This window comes from Phyllobates terribilis, unplaced genomic scaffold (genome assembly GCF_046119375.1).
Source record: "Phyllobates terribilis strain yellow unplaced genomic scaffold, ASM4611937v1 Scaffold_1__5_contigs__length_1240528914, whole genome shotgun sequence".
Classification (NCBI taxonomy): domain Eukaryota; kingdom Metazoa; phylum Chordata; class Amphibia; order Anura; family Dendrobatidae; genus Phyllobates; species Phyllobates terribilis.
The window spans coordinates 221,464,344-221,484,791 of record NW_027362761.1 but is presented as its reverse complement, the minus strand read 5'-3'; the positions used below and the strand labels follow the sequence as shown (position 1 = coordinate 221,484,791).

The following is a 20,448-nucleotide window of genomic DNA, read 5'->3' as shown; positions in this document are numbered from 1 at the left end:
GACACAACAATATAGGGAAGGCCTTTTTTTCTTAATTATTTCATGAATTTCATGAAATAATAAAAAAAAAAATACGTGGGGCTTCGCCCTATTTTTGTGTCCAGCCAGGTACAACTAGGCAGCTGGGGGCTGGAATCTGCAGCGCAGGGAGGCCCAAGCTTTCTGGCCCCCCCCCGCTGCAAATTGCAGTCCGCAGCCACCTCGGAAAAAGGCGCGTTCATAGAAGCGCCATCTTCTGGCGCTGTACCCAACTCATCCAGGGCCCTGGTGCGGTGGCTCACTGGGTAATAAAGGGGTTAGGGACAGCTTGGTATTATCAGCTGGCCCTAAGCCCAAAATTCATGGGGTCACGCCAGTATTAGACATGACCGCCATGAATTTCTAGTAAAGTATTTAAAAAAAACACAACACCCAGAATAAAGTCCTTTAATTGAAATAAACACACAATTCTTTATTGTTCTAAATTAAACCATACTTACCATCACACCCATTCCAGCTGAAGCCAACGATCTCCTGCAATAAAAGAAAAATAATAAACCAACATCATCCTTACCTTTCCATGGTTCCCAGGATGGCTCCAGCTCTGCTACATCGAGATGACAGGCTGGACCGCAGCAGAACGCTGCCATCCAGCCTGTCATCCCGCAGACACTGAGAAGCGCAGGCATGCTTGCGCTCCTCAGTGTCTCGCTGTGACGGCATAAAGATGAGCCGAGGTCATGTCCAATGAACTCATCTCACCTCATGCACGTCACTGACAGCGTGGGAAAATTCTCACGCTGAAATGCTGAGTGCAGGAGAATTCTCCCACGCTGTAAGTGACGTGCATGAGGTGAGCAGAGATCATTGGACATGAACTCACCTCATGCACGTCACTGACAGCGCTTCAGCGTGAGAATTTTCCCACGCTGTCAGTGACGTGCATGAGGTGAGTTCATGTCCAATGATCTCTGCTCACCTCATGCACGTCACTGACAGCGTGGGAGAATTCTCCTGCACTCAGCGCTTCAGCGTGAGAATTCTCCCACGCTGAATCGCTGAGTGCAGGAGAATTTTCCCACGCTGTCAGTGACGTGCATGAGGTGCGCCGAGTTCATTGGACATGACCTCGGCTCATCTGGATGCCGTCACAGCGAGACACTGAGGAGCGCAAGCATGCCTGCGCTTCTCAGTGTCCGCGGGATGACAGGCTGGATGGCAGCTTTCTCCTGCGGTCCAGCCTGTCATCTCGATGTAGCAGAGCTGGAGCTGTCCTGGGAACCATCGAAAGGTAAGGATGATGTTGGTTTATTATTTTATTTTTATTACAGGAGATCGTTGGCTTCAGCTGGAATGGGCGTGATGGTAAGTATGGTTTAATTTAGAACAATAAAGAATTGTGTGTTTATTTCAATTAAAGGACTTTATTCTGGGTGTTTGTGTTTTTTTTAACTTTTACTATGGGGTTAGTAATGGGGGTGTCTTATAGACGCCTCTCCATTACTAACCTGGGCTTGATGTCAGCAGGCATTATAAGCTGACATCAACCCCAACCCTATTACCCCACTGCCACCGCTACAGGGCAGTGGGAAGAGCGAGGCTAAGTGCCAGAATTGGCGCATCCTATGGATGCGCCATTTCTTGGGCGGCTGACGGCTGGTGTTTCTAGCCTGGGAGGGGGCCAATATTCATGGCACCCTTCCTGAGCTATTAATATCAGCCCCCAGCTGTCTGCCTAGCCTTTGCTAGCTATTAACATAGGGGGGACCCCACGTCATTTTTTTCGGGGGGGTCCCCCATTTTAATAGCTAGTAAAGGCTAAGTATTCAGCTGGGGGCTGATATTAGTAGCCTGGGAAGCTCCGTGGGTATTACCCCCTTCCCAGGCTTCAAACCTCTGCCCCAGCCGTCTGCTTAACCTCCGCTAGAGCCTAAAATTACGGGGAACCCCACGCCAATTTTTATTTTAATAAATCCTTTATTTTAACACTAAATGACAAGTAGAGTAACCAACACTGTCGCTGTACTTATTATAAATGTGACTGACATGTTTCTATCTATCTAATCTATGTGTGAAGCTCTATTCTTTCTGTTCTAAATTGTCGGGTACCGCTGCTGAATTGCCGGCCGGCTTTTTTAAAGAGACGGTGCATGAAAACACTAATATTTTTTTTACTAAATCCTTTACACTAAATGACAAGTGCAGTAACCAACACTGTCACTGTACTTCTTATATATGTGACTGACATGTTTCTATCTATCTAATCTATGTGTGATGCTCTATTCCTTCTTGTCTAAATTGTCGGGTACCGGTGTATGCCGCTGCTGAATTTGCCGGCCGGCTTTTTTAAAGAGAGTGTCTTCTGAGCAGTTTGTCAGCTTTTGGACACCTTTGCAGGTGTTTTCTATGTGTTTCTATGTGTTTTTGTTTGCCTGCCATTGGTTTTAACGGTGTTCGACGGTGTTCTAAGGTGCTCGACGAACAGTTCGACGAACAGTTCGACGAACATCCCGGTGTTCGACGAACCGAACCAAACCCGAACACTAGGGGGGTGGCTCAACACTAGTCACAAGCGCTGAGCTGCCGTGAGAAAGTTTACAGGAGTTCATCAGTTGAGCCACGGTGATCTCACTTACAGCACCGCTGCTGAATGAGAACTTTCTCACACAGCAGCGGCGCCATAAGTGAGTTCACTGGGATACATCAGCTGATTAACTTCTGTGAACACAGTGTGATTATGCTCCGGTTAGCATGAGCCGGCTGCTGGGGAGAGCAGTCGCATTGATTACCTTCATGGCGGACAGGTGAGTATTATGGTGGTTTATTACTTTTTATCTTTTACAGGTGAGAAAGGCATTGGGGATTAGGCGAAAAGGTGATTATTATATATTTTTTTATATTTTTCTCTTTTACAGTGGACAAGTGTTATGAACTGCTACAAGGACTAAGGAAAGAAAGGAAAACTGTCCCTACAATAGGACTAAGCTGATTTTCTACGATGCAGCGGGGGACCTGTTCCTTGTGAACAGACCCGCCTAAGTCCTCGGCTAGTCTGAAAGCAGACCTATAGATATAAGGGAGGGGTCCCTACAAGAACTAAGGACTGGGATATAGATGGACACCTCCTAGCAGAAATTGTAGCAGAGCAAAGACAAACAAACAAAAGTACTAGTGGTCCAAGGACCAAGCAAACTACTGAGTTAGGTACAAGGCACCTGGCTAGCTTAAGAGTAAATGAAACACTGAAGTCCAGCAAGGCCAGAAGGGCGGAGATGGATTATATAGGCAGAAAGGTCATGTGACCAACAAAATAGAAAAAGAACTAACAGGAGGGTTCTAACAGTACCCCATCTTCTATCCAGGCCCAGGTCTATCAGGAAACCTCCTGTGAAATGCTCCGACAAGTCTAGGAGCAGAGACATCATCCGCCTTTACCCAGAAGTTATCCTTGGGACCGAAACCTTTCCAAGCGACGAGATACTGCAATCTCCCTCTATGCCATCTAGAATTTCATATTCACCGTCTTCCACCACCGGAGGAACAGAGACAGTGGCGTCCCTATCTGAAACATCAGCTTTTTTCAATATGGAAACATGAAACACCAGATTAATCTTCCTGGAGGTGGGAACCTCCAACCTCACAGCAGATTGGTTAACTACCTGAAGTACCTTAAACGGCCCTACAAATTTCGGGCCCAATTTCTTAGAAGGAATCCTCAACCGCAGATTCTTAGAGGACAACCAAACCAACCGTAAACAAAACCTCTTGACGTTTCCTGTCAAAGTACCTCTTAGATTTTTTGTTAGCCTCTTGAAGGTTACAACGTACATCAGTCCAAACTCTCTCCAAATTACCGGAAAAATTCTCCTCCTCCGGCACAGCCGATACCAATTTGGAGAATGACCCAAATGACGGATGTCTCCCAGTACATCAAAAAAAAGGAGAACATCCAGCAGAAGAGGATGTATGGTTGTTAAGAGCAAATTCAGCAAGTGGCTGAAACTCAGACCACCCCTCTTGATTGTCAGCTGCAAAAACTGCTCAACATCCTGGTTCTTTCTTTCTGTCTGTCCATTAGACTCAGGATGATATCCAGATGAAAATGACTAATGAACTCCCAACCTGACACAAAAGGCACGCCAAAAACGAGCCACGAACTGAGGTCCCCTATCGGAAACAATGTCGGTAGGAGCACCACGGAGTCTGACAATTTCCTTAACAAAAGCCTTAGCGAGTGTCTTAGCACAGGGCAGTTTGATGAAAGGAACCAAGTGACACATCTTGCTAAAATGGTCCACGACCACCCAGATGACAGTGAAACCCTCAGAGGCCGGAAGGTAAGTAATAAAATCCATAGCAAGATGCGTCCAAGGTGCACTAGGAACCTCCAGAGGGCAAAGTAACCCCGCAGCAGGAGCATGTGAAGACTTAGATCTAGCACACACAGTACATTGACGCACCCACTTAATGACTTCCTTCTGCCACCCAGGCAACCAAAAACTGCGACCTACAAGTCTTTTAGTCTCAGAAATTCCTGGATGACCTGCCAACCGAGACTCATGACACTCCGCAAACAAACCTCTCCTATAGTTCCTAGGCACAAGCAACCTCCCATGTGGAGTGTTTGACTGGGCATTCTCCTGGGCTTTCAGAATCCCATCTTCCAAAATGGAGTCCAATGCTGCTATCACAACACCTTCCTGTAAAATGCTCTCCTCCTCCTCGGTGCCAACCATGGGAGAAAAGCTGCGAGATAAAGCATCAGCTTTTACATTCTTGGTACCCGGGATGTAAGTAACAGAAAAATTAAACCGCGAAAAAAAAATGCCCACCTAGCCTGACGGGCATTCAAGCGCTTGGCAGCATCAAGATAGATCAGATTCTTATGATCAGTGAAAACCTGAATGGGAAATTTAGCACCTTCCAAGGGATGATGCCAAAGTTTAAATGCGAGTTTAATAGCCAGCAATTCACGATTACCAACATCGTAATTAAGTTCGGTCTCAGAAAATTTTTTTGAAAAAAAAGCACAGGGATGTACTCCATCCTTGTTTTCCTGAGACAAAACAGCACCGACCCCCACCGAAGAAGCATCAACCTCGACCAAAAAAGGCTTGGTCTCATCAGGCTGCATAAGGATGGGGGCAGAACTGAACCTCTCCTTCAGATACACAAATGCTTCAATGGCCTCCGTAGTCCACAGAACCGTATTCGCACCTTTCCTGGTGAGATCGGTCAGTGGCTTAACAATTATAGAAAAATTATTAATGAATTTTCTGTAATAATTGGCGAAACCCAAAAATCTCTGTATTGATTTTAAACCAATAGGCCTAGGCCATTCCTGCACCGCCTGAACCTTCACTGGGTCCATCTCAAAGCCCTCGCTGGAGATAATGTAACCCTAAAAACTAATTCTCTGCACAGCGAACTCACATTTCTCCAGCTTAGCAAAAAGTGAACTGTCACTTAATAACTGCAATACCTCACGTATGCTCTGCCAATGAGACTCCAGATCCGGCGAATAAATCAAAATGTCATCCAAATACACAACCACATTCTTAACAATCAAAGGTCTCAGGATGTCATTAATAAGGTTCTGAAAAAACGCTGGTGCATTGGTAAGACCAAAAGGCATAACCAGATTCTCAAAATGACCCACCGGAGTGTTAAAAGCAGTTTTCCATTCATCACCTTCCTTCATACGTAACAAATTGTATGCCCCCCGGAGATCAATTTTAGAGAACCACTTGGCCCCCACTAACTGGTTGAACAAGTCAGGAATTAATGGTAGTGGGTAGGATTGCGTACGGTAATTTTATTAATTTTGCGAAAGTCCAGACATGGACGTAAACCGCCGTTCTTTTTTTTTTACAAAAAAAAATCCAACAGCCACAGGAGACTTAGAAGGTCTAATGTGACCGGCGGCCAAGCTTGTCTGTATGTATTCCTCCAAGGCCTTTCTCTCAGGGATGGTCAGATTAAATAGGCGACTCTTGGGAAGAGTAGCTCCAGGGACAAACTCAATGGTGCAATCATAGTCCCTATGAGGAGGCAAAACTTGCTACTCCTCCTCAGAAAAAACCTTCTAAAAATCCTGAATAGGTACAGGTAATTCCCCTTTTTCCACAGCAGCAATGCGACCGTTACAACATTTATCATGACACTTAGGGCTCCAAGACTTAATTTCATGGGTAGACCAGTCCAGTACAGGATTGTGCAATTTTAACCAAGGTAACCCCAAAACCACTGGAGAAGGCAAATTATTTAATACCACCGAATCCAAATTCTCTTGGTGAATACCATTAATGGTGAGGGGAAACTCAAAAACCTTATGAGTAATACATTTCAAAGGAGAGCCATCAACAGCAACCACAGAAATAGGAGATGACAAAAGTTTGGATTCTAATTTAAATTTTTCCAAAAATCCCTTATCAATCACATTGAGTGTAGAACCACAATCCACAAATACCCAAAATTCAATCAACTCCTCCTGAAATGAGGTGCTCCCAGAAAGAAATACTCCCTTAGTGTTTAAACAAGCTATACGGGCGTAACTGACCTTTTTTTTTTCTTTGTTCAAACGCAGCACACAGTTCTTAATAAAGTGGTCAGATTTACCGCAATAAAAACATAATCCCTTAGCAAACCTGCGGTCTTTTTCCTGAGAATGGGGTGACGTCGCCCCAATCTCCATCGGTTCTCCACCTTCCGAGCAGACCCTCTGAAAACTAGGAGCTGACATAGCAGTAGATTTCTCTTCATTAATCCTAGCACGCTGTCTCCTGTCCACACGTATAGCTAATTGCATTGCCTCCTGCAAGGTTCCATGTGTTGGGAAGGCAATCAGCAGATCCTTAACCCTTTCACTTAGACCAGCAAGAAGCAGACATTTTAATGCCGAGTCATTCCATTCCACTACGGCCGACCATCTTCAGAAGTATGTACAATCATTTTCCACATCACCTGATCCCTGCTTCAAACGTCTTAATTAATTTTCTGCACATGAGACTCGATCAGGATCGTCATACAACAACCCCAGAGCAGAAAAAAAATCTTCCACTGATCTAAAACACGGATCATTAGGTTGGAGAGAAAAGGCCCATCCCTGTGGTTCTTTGCGCAAAAGTGACATTATAAACCCAATGCGCTGTGATTCATTCCCAGAGGATCTGGGTATTAAACGAAAATATAATAAACAAGCGTTTTTAAAGGAAAAAAAATCTTGCTGTTTACCTTTAAAAAAATCTGGCAGTCCTACCTTCGGTTCCACAAAATGCGCTCCAGGACAGCTACTCACGTGTTGCTGGAGCTCGGCCACCTCCAAAGACAGTCCCTGTAGGCGTTGAGCCAACTCCTGAACCGACACCATGCTGAAATCTGGATTTCTTTCCTAAGAGTGTTTTTTTTTTTTTTGTTTTGGGCTGGACTTACTGTTATGAACTGCTACAAGCACTATGAAAAGAAAGGAAAACTGTCCCTACAATAGGACTAAGCTGATTCCCTATGATGCAGCGGGGGACCTGTTCCTTGTGAACAGACCCGCCTAAGTCCTCGGCTAGTCTGAACGCAGACCTATAGATATAAGGGAGGGGTCCCTACAAGAACTAAGGACTGGAATATAGATGGACACCTCCTAGCAGAAATTGTAGCAGAGCAAAGACAAACAAACAAAAGTACTAGTGGTCCAAGGACCAAGCAAACTACTGAGTTAGGTACAAGGCACCTGGCTAGCTTAAGAGTAAATGAAACACTGAAGTCCAGCAAGGCCAGAAGGGCGGAGCTGGATTATATAGGCAGAAAGTCATGTGACCAATAAAATAGAAAAAGAACTAACAGGAGGGTTCTAACAACAAGGACATCAGGGATTAGTTGTTAAGGTGAGTATAATGCTTTTTTCTTTTTATTTCAATTTTTTTTAATTAGTTCAATTTTTTTTAGAGCACAGGAGCTGGCTGATGAATACTCCCATCAGCGGCATCTGCTTTAGCTGTTATCAGGGACAGCTGCCACCTGACAGTGTGAGCCCGCAGCGCTCTGACTGGCGGTAATGATCTTACTGCCGGTCAGAGCCTGTGTTTCCCGCTCTGTCATGAAGATGACAGCCTGGGAAATCATGGATGTTTGGTCCCCCCACTCATATGAATGGGGTCCGGGTTCAGGTTTGAGTTCAGGTACCATTCTGGAACCCAAACCAAACTTTTTTTTAGATGTTCACCAGACCCGAGCATCCACGGGTCTGCACATCACTACCTCCCACCGCCTAACATCAGCCCTGTAGACATTACATCTAAACTGAAGTTGAACAAAACTACATAATAAAATCAGCTTGTCAGTCACTGCTTCGTGCTGCCCTCAGATAGGTGCTACTCACCTGCCCTGACTACAGTACCTAACTTTGTATCCTTTTTCTTTCCTAGTCAGCTTTTTCTTCTGTTTGGTGTGTTTTCACCATGATCACTCAGCATGCTCCTGTTAGAACCTTGCTCTTAGGTTTTTTCCTTTGCTGGTCACATGACCTTGTTGGCCTATTTAATCCTACTCCGCCCTTCTGGCTTTGCTGGACTTCATTGTATAACTACTTTCTAGCTAGCCTGTGCTCTGTATCTAACTCTGTTAGTTTGCATGGTCTACGGACCTCTATGTTCTATATATTTTGTTTGTTCGTCTGTCTGCTACTATTTCTGTTAGGAGGTGTCCAATTTTCCTCCCAGCCCTTAGTACTTGTAGGGATTCCTTCCCCACATCTATAGGTCTCCGTACAGACTAGCTTAGGACTTTAGCAGGTCTGATCGCAGGATCAGGTTCCCTGTTACATCGTAGGGATTCAGCTGAGTTCTATCGTAGGGACAGATCTCCTCTCTTTCCTTAGCTCTGGTAGCAGAACATAACAGTAAGTCCAGCCTGCAAATTCTCTAAGGAAAGATTTTTCTGTTCCATCATGGTGTCGGTTCAGGATTTGGCTCATCGCCTGCAGGGACTCTCTCTGGAGGTGGCCGAGCTCCGTCAGCACGTGAGTAACTGTCCTGGAGCACATTTCTTGGAGCCTAAGGTATGTTTGCCGGATTTATTTTTTGGTGAACACCGAGAATTTTTTTCATTTAAAAATGCTTGCTTATTGTATTTTCGTTTGAGACCCAAGTCCTCTGGGGATGAATCCCAGCGCATAGGGTTCATAATGTCACTTTTGCGCAAAGAGCCTCAGGAGTGGGCCTTTTATTTGCAACCTAGTGATACATGCTTTAGATCAGTGGATAGTTTTTTTTCTGCTTTGGGACTCTTATATGATGATCCTGACCGTGTCGCATCAGCTGAGACTGAGTTGAGACGTTTAAAACAGGGATCAGGTAATGTGGAAAAATATTGTACTCATTTCCGTCGTTGGTCTACTCAAACAGGGTGGAACGATTCTGCTCTGAAAAGTCTATTTCTTGCTGGGCTCAATGAAAGGGTTAAAGACCTGCTAATTGCTTATCCTACACCTGAAGATTTGCAACAGGCTATGCAATTAGCTATACGGGTGGATAGGAGACTGCGTGCAAGGGTTAATGAGAGCAAATCCTCTGCTATGTCAGTTTCTGGTTATGAGAATGTGTGTACTAACAGTAGTGAACCGATGGAGATTGGATCGGTGGCACCTCGCTCTCAAGAAAAAGACCGTTGATTTTCTGAAGGCTTGTGTTTCTATTGCGGAAAATCTGGTCATTTGATTAAAGGCTGTGAGCTTCGTATGAAGAAAGAAAAAAAAATGGTCAGTCATGCCCGTATTGCCTGTTTAAATTCCAAGGGTGTATTTTTAGCTGCTTCCACGATTGCTCAGGAAAAATTAATGGAATTTTGGGTGTTTGTTGATTGTGGGTCTACTCTGAATGTAATTGATGGGGGATTCTTGGAAAGACTCAATTTAAAACCCGAACCTTTATCATCCCCCATTGCTGTGGTTTCTGTGGATGGTTCCCCTTTGAAGAATATTACTCTCAAGGTCTGTGAATTTCCTCTCACTATTAATGGTGTTCACCATGAGAAATTGGATTTGGTAGTTTTGAATAACTTGCCTTCTCCAGTAATATTGGGATTGCCCTGGTTAAAATTTCACAATCCTGTACTGGATTGGTCTACCAGTGAAATTAAATCCTGGAGCCATAAATGTTATGACAAGTGTTGTAACGGGCGTATTGCAGCTTTGGATAGGGGAGAATTGCCTGTTCCTATTCAGGATTTTTGGAGAGTTTTTTCTGAGAAGGAATCGCAGGTTTTGCCTCCCCATAGAGACTATGATTGTTCTATTGAATTTGTCCCTGGAGCGACTCTTCCTAAAAGTCGTTTATTTAACCTTACTATTCCTGAGAGGAAGGCTTTGGAGGAATACATACAGACAAGTTTGGCCACCGGTCACATTAGGCCCTCTAAGTCTCCTGTGGCGGTTGGATTTTTTTTTTGTAAAAAAAAAGGACGGCGGTTTACGTCCTTGTCTGGATTTTCGTGAGATTAACAAAATTACTGTACGCAATCCTTACCCACTGCCATTGATTCCTGATCTGTTTAACCAGTTAATGGGGGCCAAGTGGTTCTCTAAAATTGACCTTAAGGGGGCATACAATCTGTTGCGCATGTAGGAGGCCAACAGAAAATCTAAAGACTACTTTGATAGGAAACGACAGGAGGTTTTGTTCGCTGTTGGTGACATGGTTTGGTTGTCCTCTAGGAATCTGCGGTTGAGGATTCCTTCTAAGAAATTGGGTCCCAAGTTTGTAGGGCCCTTTAAGGTGCTTCAGGTTGTCAACCAATCTGCTGTTAGGTTGGAGGTTCCTACCTCCTGGAGAATTAATCCGGTATTTCATGTCTCTCTGTTAAAAAAAGCTGTTGTATCGGATGGTGACGCCTCTGCCTCTGTTCCTCCGGTGGTGGAGGACGGGGAATATGAAATTTCTCGCATCCTTAACTCTAGACGGTATAGAGGTAGTTTGCAGTATCTTGTGGCCTGGAAAGGTTTCGGACCCGAGGATAACTCTTGGGTGAGGTCTGATGATGTTTCCGCGTCCAGACTTATCAGAGCGTTTCACAGGAGATTTCCTGATAAGCCTGGTCCTAGGGGATCCGGAGGATCCTCTTAGAAGGGGGGGTACTGTTAGAACCTTGCTCTTAGGTTTTTTCCTTTGCTGGTCACATGACCTTGTTGGCCTATTTAATCCTGCTCCGCCCTTCTGGCTTTGCTGGACTTCATTGTATAACTACTTTCTAGCTAGCCTGTGCTCTGTATCTAACTCTGTTAGTTTGCTTGGTCTACGGACCTCTATGTTCTATATATTTTGTTTGTTCGTCTGTCTGCTACTATTTCTGTTAGGAGGTGTCCAATTTTCCTCCCAGTCCTTAGTACTTGTAGGGATTCCTTCCCCACATCTATAGGTCTCCGTACAGACTAGCTTAGGACTTTAGCAGGTCTGATCGCAGGATCAGGTTCCCTGTTACATCGTAGGGATTCAGCTGAGTTCTATCGTAGGGACAGATCTCCTCTCTTTCCTTAGCTCTGGTAGCAGAACTTAACAGATCCTATATTGTCACACTATTAGGCTTTACAGGCTGATTCTTCCAGCAAAATGCCCACTGAAAGTTCATGTAGTAAGTGTCCATACCACTACCATGGACTGCATCCTCTATCACTTTCTGACAAACTCAGCTCTGCTATTCTGTTGAATACTCTATATTGAATTATGTGAAAAGACTAGATCAGCTATACTGCTGGTGGGGGAAATTGATGGTGCGAAATACAGGGATATTCTTGAGCAAGAACTGATTCAGTCTGTCAGTGATTTCAGACTCGGACGAAGGTTCACCTTCCAAGAAGACAATGACCCAAAGCATACTGCTAAAGTACACGTGTCAAACTCTGGCCCGTGGGCCAAATCTGGCCCACAGGGTGATTATATTTGGCCCGGGACACCAGAACCACCACCCCTATATGGGGCTACAGGGTGATTATATTTGGCCCGGGACACTAGAACCACCACCCCTATATGGGGCCATTAAACTGTATGGAGGACTATGTGGGTCCCATTATACTGCATGGAAAGCTATGTGGGGCCATTATACTGTTTGGAGGACTATGTGGGGCCGATTATTTTGTTCGGAGTACTGTGTGGGACCCATTATGCTGTATACTGGTTAGCCCACCGCTTTGTCCAAGTTTTTCATTTTGGCCATCTGTGTGTTTTGAGTTTGACATCCCCGTACTAAAGCAACACTCGAGTTGTTTAAGAGGAAACTTGTAAATGTTTTGGAGTGGCCTAGTCAAAGCCCAGACCTTCATCCAATTTAGAATCTGTGGTCAGACTGGAAGATTGCTGTTCACCAGAAGAAACCATCTAATTGAAGGAGCTGGAGCAGTTTTCCCTTGAGGAATGGGCAAAAATCCCAGTGGCAAGAAATGGAAAGCTCATAGACCTATCCAAAACGACTTGCAGCTGTAATTGCCACAAAAGAAGGCTCTACAAAGTAAGGATATTAAGGGGGTGAATAGTTATGAACACTGAAGTTTTCAGCTATTTTGTCCTATTTGTTGTTTGCTGCTCAAACAAAAGAAAACCAAATGTTCACAGTTGTAGGCATGTTCTTTACATGAATTGATGCAAACCCTCCAAAAAAACAGTGAAATTCCTGGTTGTGAGGTAGCAAAACACAAAAAATGACAAAGGGATGAATACTTTTGCAAGTCACTGTAGTATGTTCACGGATCCGCCTCATCAGGGAAACATAAATGTGTTTGCAAATTACTCTGAAATTATGGATCCATATAGGAGGAGCTTGAAGCTCTGAAAATTTCTTAGCTCAGGTGATCACTAGAGATGAGTGGATTAATCAGCAGAGGATCAAGATTAAGTCAAATTTCCTGAAATTCTCAGTTTCAAACAATTTCAAACACTTTATGAATCAATTTGCAAAAAAAGAAAACAGAAATTCTCCAATACTATTTCTTACACTGCCAAAGTATCATTCAGAGGGTTATTGTCATGTTCTTGCCCACAAATGCTTCCCCATAATTCCCTGCAACTGTGACATCGAGCAGATCATCATACCTTGTACATTGCTAGTCAGTCAGAGATCAGCATTACCAGTGAAGTGCAGTCGACAGAGTCAGTTTCCATCTCCAGATTTCACTGGGTAAATGGACTATACATGTCATATTTAATATTCTATTAACTTTCTCTGTCATGTTGAGATTTGCACAAATTCATTTGCGGTAAATATTTTTTTTTTGGTCTTTCTGAATGAGTTGTAATATGAAACAAAAAAATTCTGGGGTGAAAAACAAATTTCAATATAATTTTTGGCTTTACTTCCTTAATCCTGGAGAAGGTTGCCTGATGGAGTGACAGTGATAGAAAAATGTAACAAATTTGTGAGACCAATTCAGTAACAGGGCATCAGTCTCCAAAAATTGTCTTGCCCTGTACAGTGAGCTGAAAAACAGTTGATTTTTCTCTTGGTTGTCTTTACATCAATCTGCGTTTTGTCTAGTGACATAATGAGAATCCTATGGCCCCCTCAGCAATATTTGGACCGAGGTCCCCACCAGCATGCTTGTCAGATCTATCGGCTCCTGTAATAATGTCCTCTTCCTGGCCCCTATAATGTAGTAATGTTCCACATCCTGAACTAATGTCCTATAATAATGTCCCTCATTCTGGGCCCATATTGTAATAATGTCATACGTCCTAGGCCCCATCCTTTAATAATGTCCTTCGTTCTTGGCCCCTTCCTGTAACAAAAGCCGGCACAGGGGATGTCATGAGCCACCGACAAATGGCATGCTGACGTCCTGCGACCACTATAGGTATTGCAACACAGGGAGCTGGTGGAACTCAGCACCGCAATAAATTTCAGCTAAATGTGCATCTGAGGGCTGGTATCGGCAGGCTCCCTGACTCCATGGGCCCAGTCGCAGTCACACCCTCTGCAACCGCGATTTTTACATCTTTGATTATGCCCCATGAATTGATATTTTGATAAAATACCTTGATGTTATAAAACCATACCTCCCACTTAAGAACTCTTTTTTGGTTGGCCTAGCATACAGGCAGTGGAGTCTTGAACTAATTTACAAGAATGCCAGGATAGGGTGAGGAAGCGAAATAGTATTAGGTAAATGTCACTTTAGGATGTTTAAAGGGAATCTGTCAGCAGGTTTTTGCTATGTAATCTGAATACAGTATGCGGTAGGGGTTAAAACACAGATTTGAGCAATGCCTCTCTTATCAAGATCAGTGTCATAAAGAACAGTGTCATAAAACAGTGTCAAGAACAGTGTCATAAAAGACACAATAATAGTGACAACCACAATAGTTATAGGGGTTTTCCCACAAACAAAGTGAATTTTAATCAACATAAATGTTCCATTGCTGAGATAATCTTATAAATGTACCCCTGCTGTGTACTATGTAATGGTTGTGTCTGACCCTGCAGGAACATGGTCTGATCATACCACATCTCCTGGGCAGGGGAGGAAGCAAACAAGGGAGTATACAGACAGGACAGCATGGGATCACAGCTGATTCTTTCTTTGAGGTAAAACATTGCATAAAAGAGGCAGGGAAATGTTTTGCATGACAAAAAGAATCAGCTCTTGTTCAGTGCTGCAATATCTGTATACTCCTTTTCTCTCCCCCCTGCCCAGGAGCTGTGGTATGATCAGACCATGTTCCGGTACGGTCAGACACAGCCATTACACAGTACACAGCAGGGGCACATTTATAAGATTATCTCAGCACAGGGACATTTTTTAACACATCTAATTGTGGAAGTTCTTATTATTCCAAGATCTATTCATTAAAATGTACTTAGCTCTTGGGAAAATGTTTTTGTAGCAAAAGAGGCCATATCATCCACAAAAGTGCCAACTAGCAATGTAGCAATTTTTCCATAAATGGTCCATTTATTTGTCCCAATCAAGGTGATTTAAAAAGAGTGGCAACCTCACATGCTACCAACACAGGATCCACCAGTGCTGACAGTGAGATATGGCATGTGTTTCCCCCATTTAATCTCTATCCTCTCATAATGCTAGTGCTTACAAAATATTGTAACCTAGGGTCATTGCTATCTGAGTATAATGATGACACTCTGAGAAGGTGAGCCCACAGCAGCTTCTTTTATATTAGTCATGTCACTGAAAACAAATCTACCATTTAAAGGGAATCTGTCACCAGGTTCTTGCTATTTAATCTGAGAGCAGCATAATGTAGGGCAGAAACACTGATTCCATGATTGAGTCACTTATTAGACTATGTGTTATAGATTCAATGCAATCAGCATTTTATCAGCAGGAGATTAACATTTTCTTTCTACAGCTCACACCCAGGCTAATCTGTGTCACCCCACCCCCACCACTGATTGGCAGATTGTTCACATTGCACAGTAAAGCTGAAAGAGATGAACTGGAATATAAGTTGGTATGCCTGCAGCATGTAGGCGCATGTTCACACTGGCCACTATCAGACAAAACCCAAGATAGAAACAAAATAAGCAAAGCAAATAGCAATAGTGCATGGATATAATATAGGTTAGAATCATAGAATCATAGAATGGTAGAGTTGGAAGGGACCGCCTGGGTCATCTGGTCCAACCCCCTGCTCAAAGCAGGATTCACTAAATCATCTCAGACAGATGTCTGTCCAGCCTCTGTTTGAAGACGTCCATTGAAGGGGAACTCACCACCTCTCGTGGCAGCCTGTTCCACTCATTAATCACCCTAACTGTCAAAAAGTTTTTTCTAATATCTAATCTGTGTCTCCTCCCATTTAGTTTCATCCCGTTGCTTCTAGTCTTTCCCTGTGCAAATGAGTTACTTAGTTAACATCTTTTTGTTCAAAAAAACATAAATGCGATCCCACCACATCAAGGTGACCCTATTCAGAACGGTCCTAACCTCTAGTATTAAAACCTTACCATATGTCAAATGACGTAAGTGTGAATAAGGGCTGAGAAGGACTGAGACCTGGCTAATGGACACCCTGCAGTGGGGAGTTATATAAACGTAATCTCCACCTCAAAGAAAAGGGAGGCCATATCCTTGTTTGTCTTCAGTGAGAAAACCGGAAACAAAAACCTAAAGAGATGAATTGTAATATAAGTTGGTGTGCATGTAACGTGTAGGCGCATGTTCACACTGGCCATTAAACAACACAATTTACACAATGTACACAGGAAATTGCCAGTCGGGTTTGGTCGGGGTAACACACAATTTAACTCTTAGCTATCCTACATCTACATTAGACAAAACAGGGATTATATGAAATCCACACCAAACAGCCCAGCAAGTGATACATCCATGGAATCAGGCTTTCCTGCCCTATGTTATGCTGCTACCAGATTAAATAGCAAAAACTTGCTGACTCAATGTTCTACTATGGAGTAGTGCATATCTGTGTCTTTTCTACACACTGAACTGGTCTGTGGAAAAAAACGCAGCATGCTGTGGGTGGCAATCCAACTTTTGTGGACAAAGACAATGGAGAAGATGAAGAAATTAAGTTCTCCATCTTCTCCACATCTGTGATACAACTGTCTCATGCGAGAGCATAGGATCACACTAAGATGGTGTCATTACCAAACCAAGAAAGCGCTGACTGACCCAAAGCTAAAGGCCCAGATTTTAGTCACACCAAGAATACACTAACCAGCTTTAAAGGAGGAACACATTTGAAATCTAAGAAAACAATTTATAGTGTTGCTCCATCTCCTACAAGGCTATGTTATTGATTTGAAGTGTAACTTATGTCTGACAGACTCCCATCAATACTTATGGGAATGGGATATCAGATGGGAAAAGTCCTTTAAGTTGTTCATATGTACTAGTGTCATGCAAGGAAAAATTATATTTTTTTGCTATTGATAAAGAATCTAAAGACTTTTCCATTATTTATTGACTTAATTTACGATACAGCAAACTTTACTTTGATACCTAATGCTTTGCATTAGGTCCCATTAAAGAGACTCAATTAAATACTTAGTTCACCCGTAGTGGGGCCAAATACTTCACACCTATTTGGTTTCTCTCTATCTCCACCCTCCTCTCTTCTTTGATAGACAGCTGCCTGTACTTGGCTTTAACAGTCATTCTTTGCTGACAGACACCCTTTTAGGTTTGCTGAATCGAGGTATGTAAAGTGTTAACAATTGATACCTCTATTCTGTAGTTTTAATTAAAGTAATTTAAATGATAGAAATGTTTGGAATGAATGTATATTCTCTGTAATATGCGAATAATGAAAATAAATAGTAATAATGTAGAAAGATATGATTTAAACTAGTCGCACGAAATGCTGGTTGCATTACTCTTTTCTACCACAAGATGGCAATCTAAAAGTGCAAATATTTTCCAAAGAGCAATCTGAACTTTGCCGCTAGGTGAATCACTTAGAATGTCCCCACCTATTTACTGTAAATAGGAATCAAATTGTGTACAGGAAAGATAAGATTACCTTGACTGCATTACTTTATACATACGCTAACAATTATTCAAAAAGATCTATAGCCAAAAAAACACCAACCTTGCTTCTCCTGCTTCCGGAGCTGTGTTCTCAGTGTCTTTTATTAATACTTTACAGCACTTTATCATATAATTACATTTTGCAGATAGATGAAAATTGCAGCCTTCAATTTACAGTTGAAAGAACTTTGAAAACATTCAGAATACTAAACATCAGACGATCTTATAGATAAATTGTCACTACATCAGTTATAAATCAGCTAATGTTTGAGCGGAAAAATATCAATGTCATTCACATATTTATTGTTAATTCATAATATATAGACAGGGGAAGAAGTCTATAAGGCTAAGTAGCACACAGAAACAGATATTATATTGATTTCAGCAGATGTTGTTGTATATATTTATCTCTTATTAATGTCATATTACATCTATGTACATGTATATATCACAAACATACATGTACATATATATTACATATCTACATACATATCCCTATTCATATATATTTGTGTTTGTGCTTTTGTGTGTATATATGGTTTGCTATTTTGTGCAGTTGGTAGATAAAATTGCTGATAGATAGATAGAGACAGATTGATAAAGAAATAGATAGATAGATAGATAGATAGATAATAGATAGATAGAATGACAGACAGAATGATAGATAATAGATAGATAGATGGATAGATAAATAGATAGATAGATGGAATGACAGACAATGATAGATAATAGATAGATGGATAGATAGAATGACAGACAGAATGATAGATAATAGATAGATAGATAGATGGATCGATAGATATAATGATTGATAGATATATGGATAGATAGAATAGATAGACAGATAGATGGAATGATAGATAATAGGTTGATAGATGATAGATAGATAAATAGATAGATAGATAGATAGATGTAGTCAAACAGACAATAGATAGATAGGTAGATAAAAGAGAATTAAAAGCAACACTGGCAAACAATGCAGTAATATTGGTGCCAAACCTTCCAGGCATAGACCAATCCTCCAAATAATTAAAAAAATGAAGGCAGCACAACATTTAGGGAAAAAGTTTAAAATGAGATTTAATAGCACAATGGTTCTCAGCGACGTTTTGGTTCAACTGAGAACCTTTATCAAGCATAGATAGATAAATAGATATATTATAGGCAGATAATAGATAGATAGATAGATAGATAGACAGATAGATATATGTATAGATAGATAGATAATAGATAGATAGACAGATAGATAACTAGATAGATAGACGGATACACAGATAGATAGATAGATAGATAATAGTCAGATAATAGATAGATAGATAGATAGATAGATAGGCAGATAATAGATAGACAGATAGATCTATGGATAGATAGATAGATAGATAGATAGATAGATAGACGGATACACAGATGGATAGATAGATAGATAGATAGATAGATAATAGGCAGATAATAGATAGATAGATATATGGATAGATAGATAGATAGACGGATACACAGATATATAGATAGACAGATAGATAAATGGATAGAGTAGAGCGAACTTTGGCATCTAAAAAATCCTAACTTAGAAATTCAGCACCTATCTATCTATCTATAGATCTAAGAAGAAAACAGAAGCAGAACTACCAGATAAAGGGTACAAATCCCTGGACCTTCAACCAAATCCTTAAAATAGTAGCCAAAGAACATCAGTGCTACAATGATACAGTAAAAAGGTGAAACTCTAGATTATTCTCTCATATCAAAATGCATGCAGGAAACATTTTAGTTTCACATAGAACCTTTTCCATATTATCTATCTATTCATCTATTCTAGCTATTATCTATCTATTCTATGAATTATCTATCCTATTATCTATCTATGAATCTATCTATTCTTTCTGCCTAAACCTAATGAATGTGCCCCAGCTTATTTGGAGTTGCTGTGCCAGCCTCATGATGCCACCATCTCCTTTCCCACAGTCCCATGTTGTGTGCCAGCTCAGTGATCTGGGCAGAGTGGAGCAGAAGACATCTGCAGAAGGCTCTGTCCTGTGCACATGTGCAGAGCTGCTTGATATTTGATTGTCTGCATTTCATCGCAGAGTCACATTTCCCAGCTGTCACCACAAGGGGTATGCAGGACACATTGTGAACGTGAAGCTTCAGTAAGCAGGCTGATCAGGGGAGCAGTCTGACAGTTTAGCCCTGAGTGATTGTGTGAAATTGGAGAGATTCTGCAGCCAGAGGAAGCTGCTGCTGCTGGTGCTGGTGCTGGTTCTGGTGCTAGTGCTGGTGCTGGAGCTGGCAGGACCTGCAGCAGAAAGAGAGAAGATACAGGGGGGTTTTAGTCTCAGTTCTCATCCAGCTAGAAATCACTGCTAGACATCAAGTGAAGAAGAGGCAAAGGGCAAGTAGTGAAGTGCTGAGGAGCCTGCCTGCAAGAAGCTGCTACTTTCCTGTACTCTCTGGATTTAAAGATGGATTTTGCCACATCAATCTTTAGCAACTTGATCATCCTGCTCCTGGCTACTGATACAATCACTGTGGTGACAGCCAGTAAATGTAAGTATTCCAGTGTTTCCTACTTCCATGTGTAGTAAGGGAATGGGGCACATTGTGATTCTGTGCTCTGTCCAAGTGCTGAAATGCTGGATCCTGTAGTAATGTGAAGTCAGGACATAGTGATGTCTCCTGAAGTATCCTGCTGTGTACTGAGAATCTAACTGCAAGTCACCAGGACAGCACCACAGGACTGAGTGTAAAAGTTTACATGCCCCTTTATAATACAGCTCTACAGTATGTGTCTAGTGTACTGTTTAGTCCAATAGCCATGGGATGTGGCAGATGATATTTCATGTTTAATGTGTCACTTTATTGCATCCTGTGTTACTTTTAGTCTGATAATGAACCCCATCAAGGGAATACAATACAATGTCCTGAGCCAGAGCTGATGCATATCATACACATGCACTGAGACCTAGATAAAGGAGACCTCACATGGCACA

General features: G+C 42.1%; 1 protein-coding gene across 1 annotated transcript in view; it reads left to right on the top strand.

Moving 5' to 3' along the window:
* Positions 1-19,416: 19,416 nt before the first annotated feature.
* Positions 19,417-20,448, top strand: part of CNTNAP4 (contactin associated protein family member 4) — a 636,367-nt gene continuing 635,335 nt past the window's right edge. Inside the window, exon 1 of the mRNA XM_073670996.1 lies at positions 19,417-20,005. Coding sequence (XP_073527097.1) covers positions 19,921-20,005 — 85 coding nt within the window. The 5' untranslated portion in view covers positions 19,417-19,920. The remainder of the gene's footprint in view (positions 20,006-20,448) is intronic.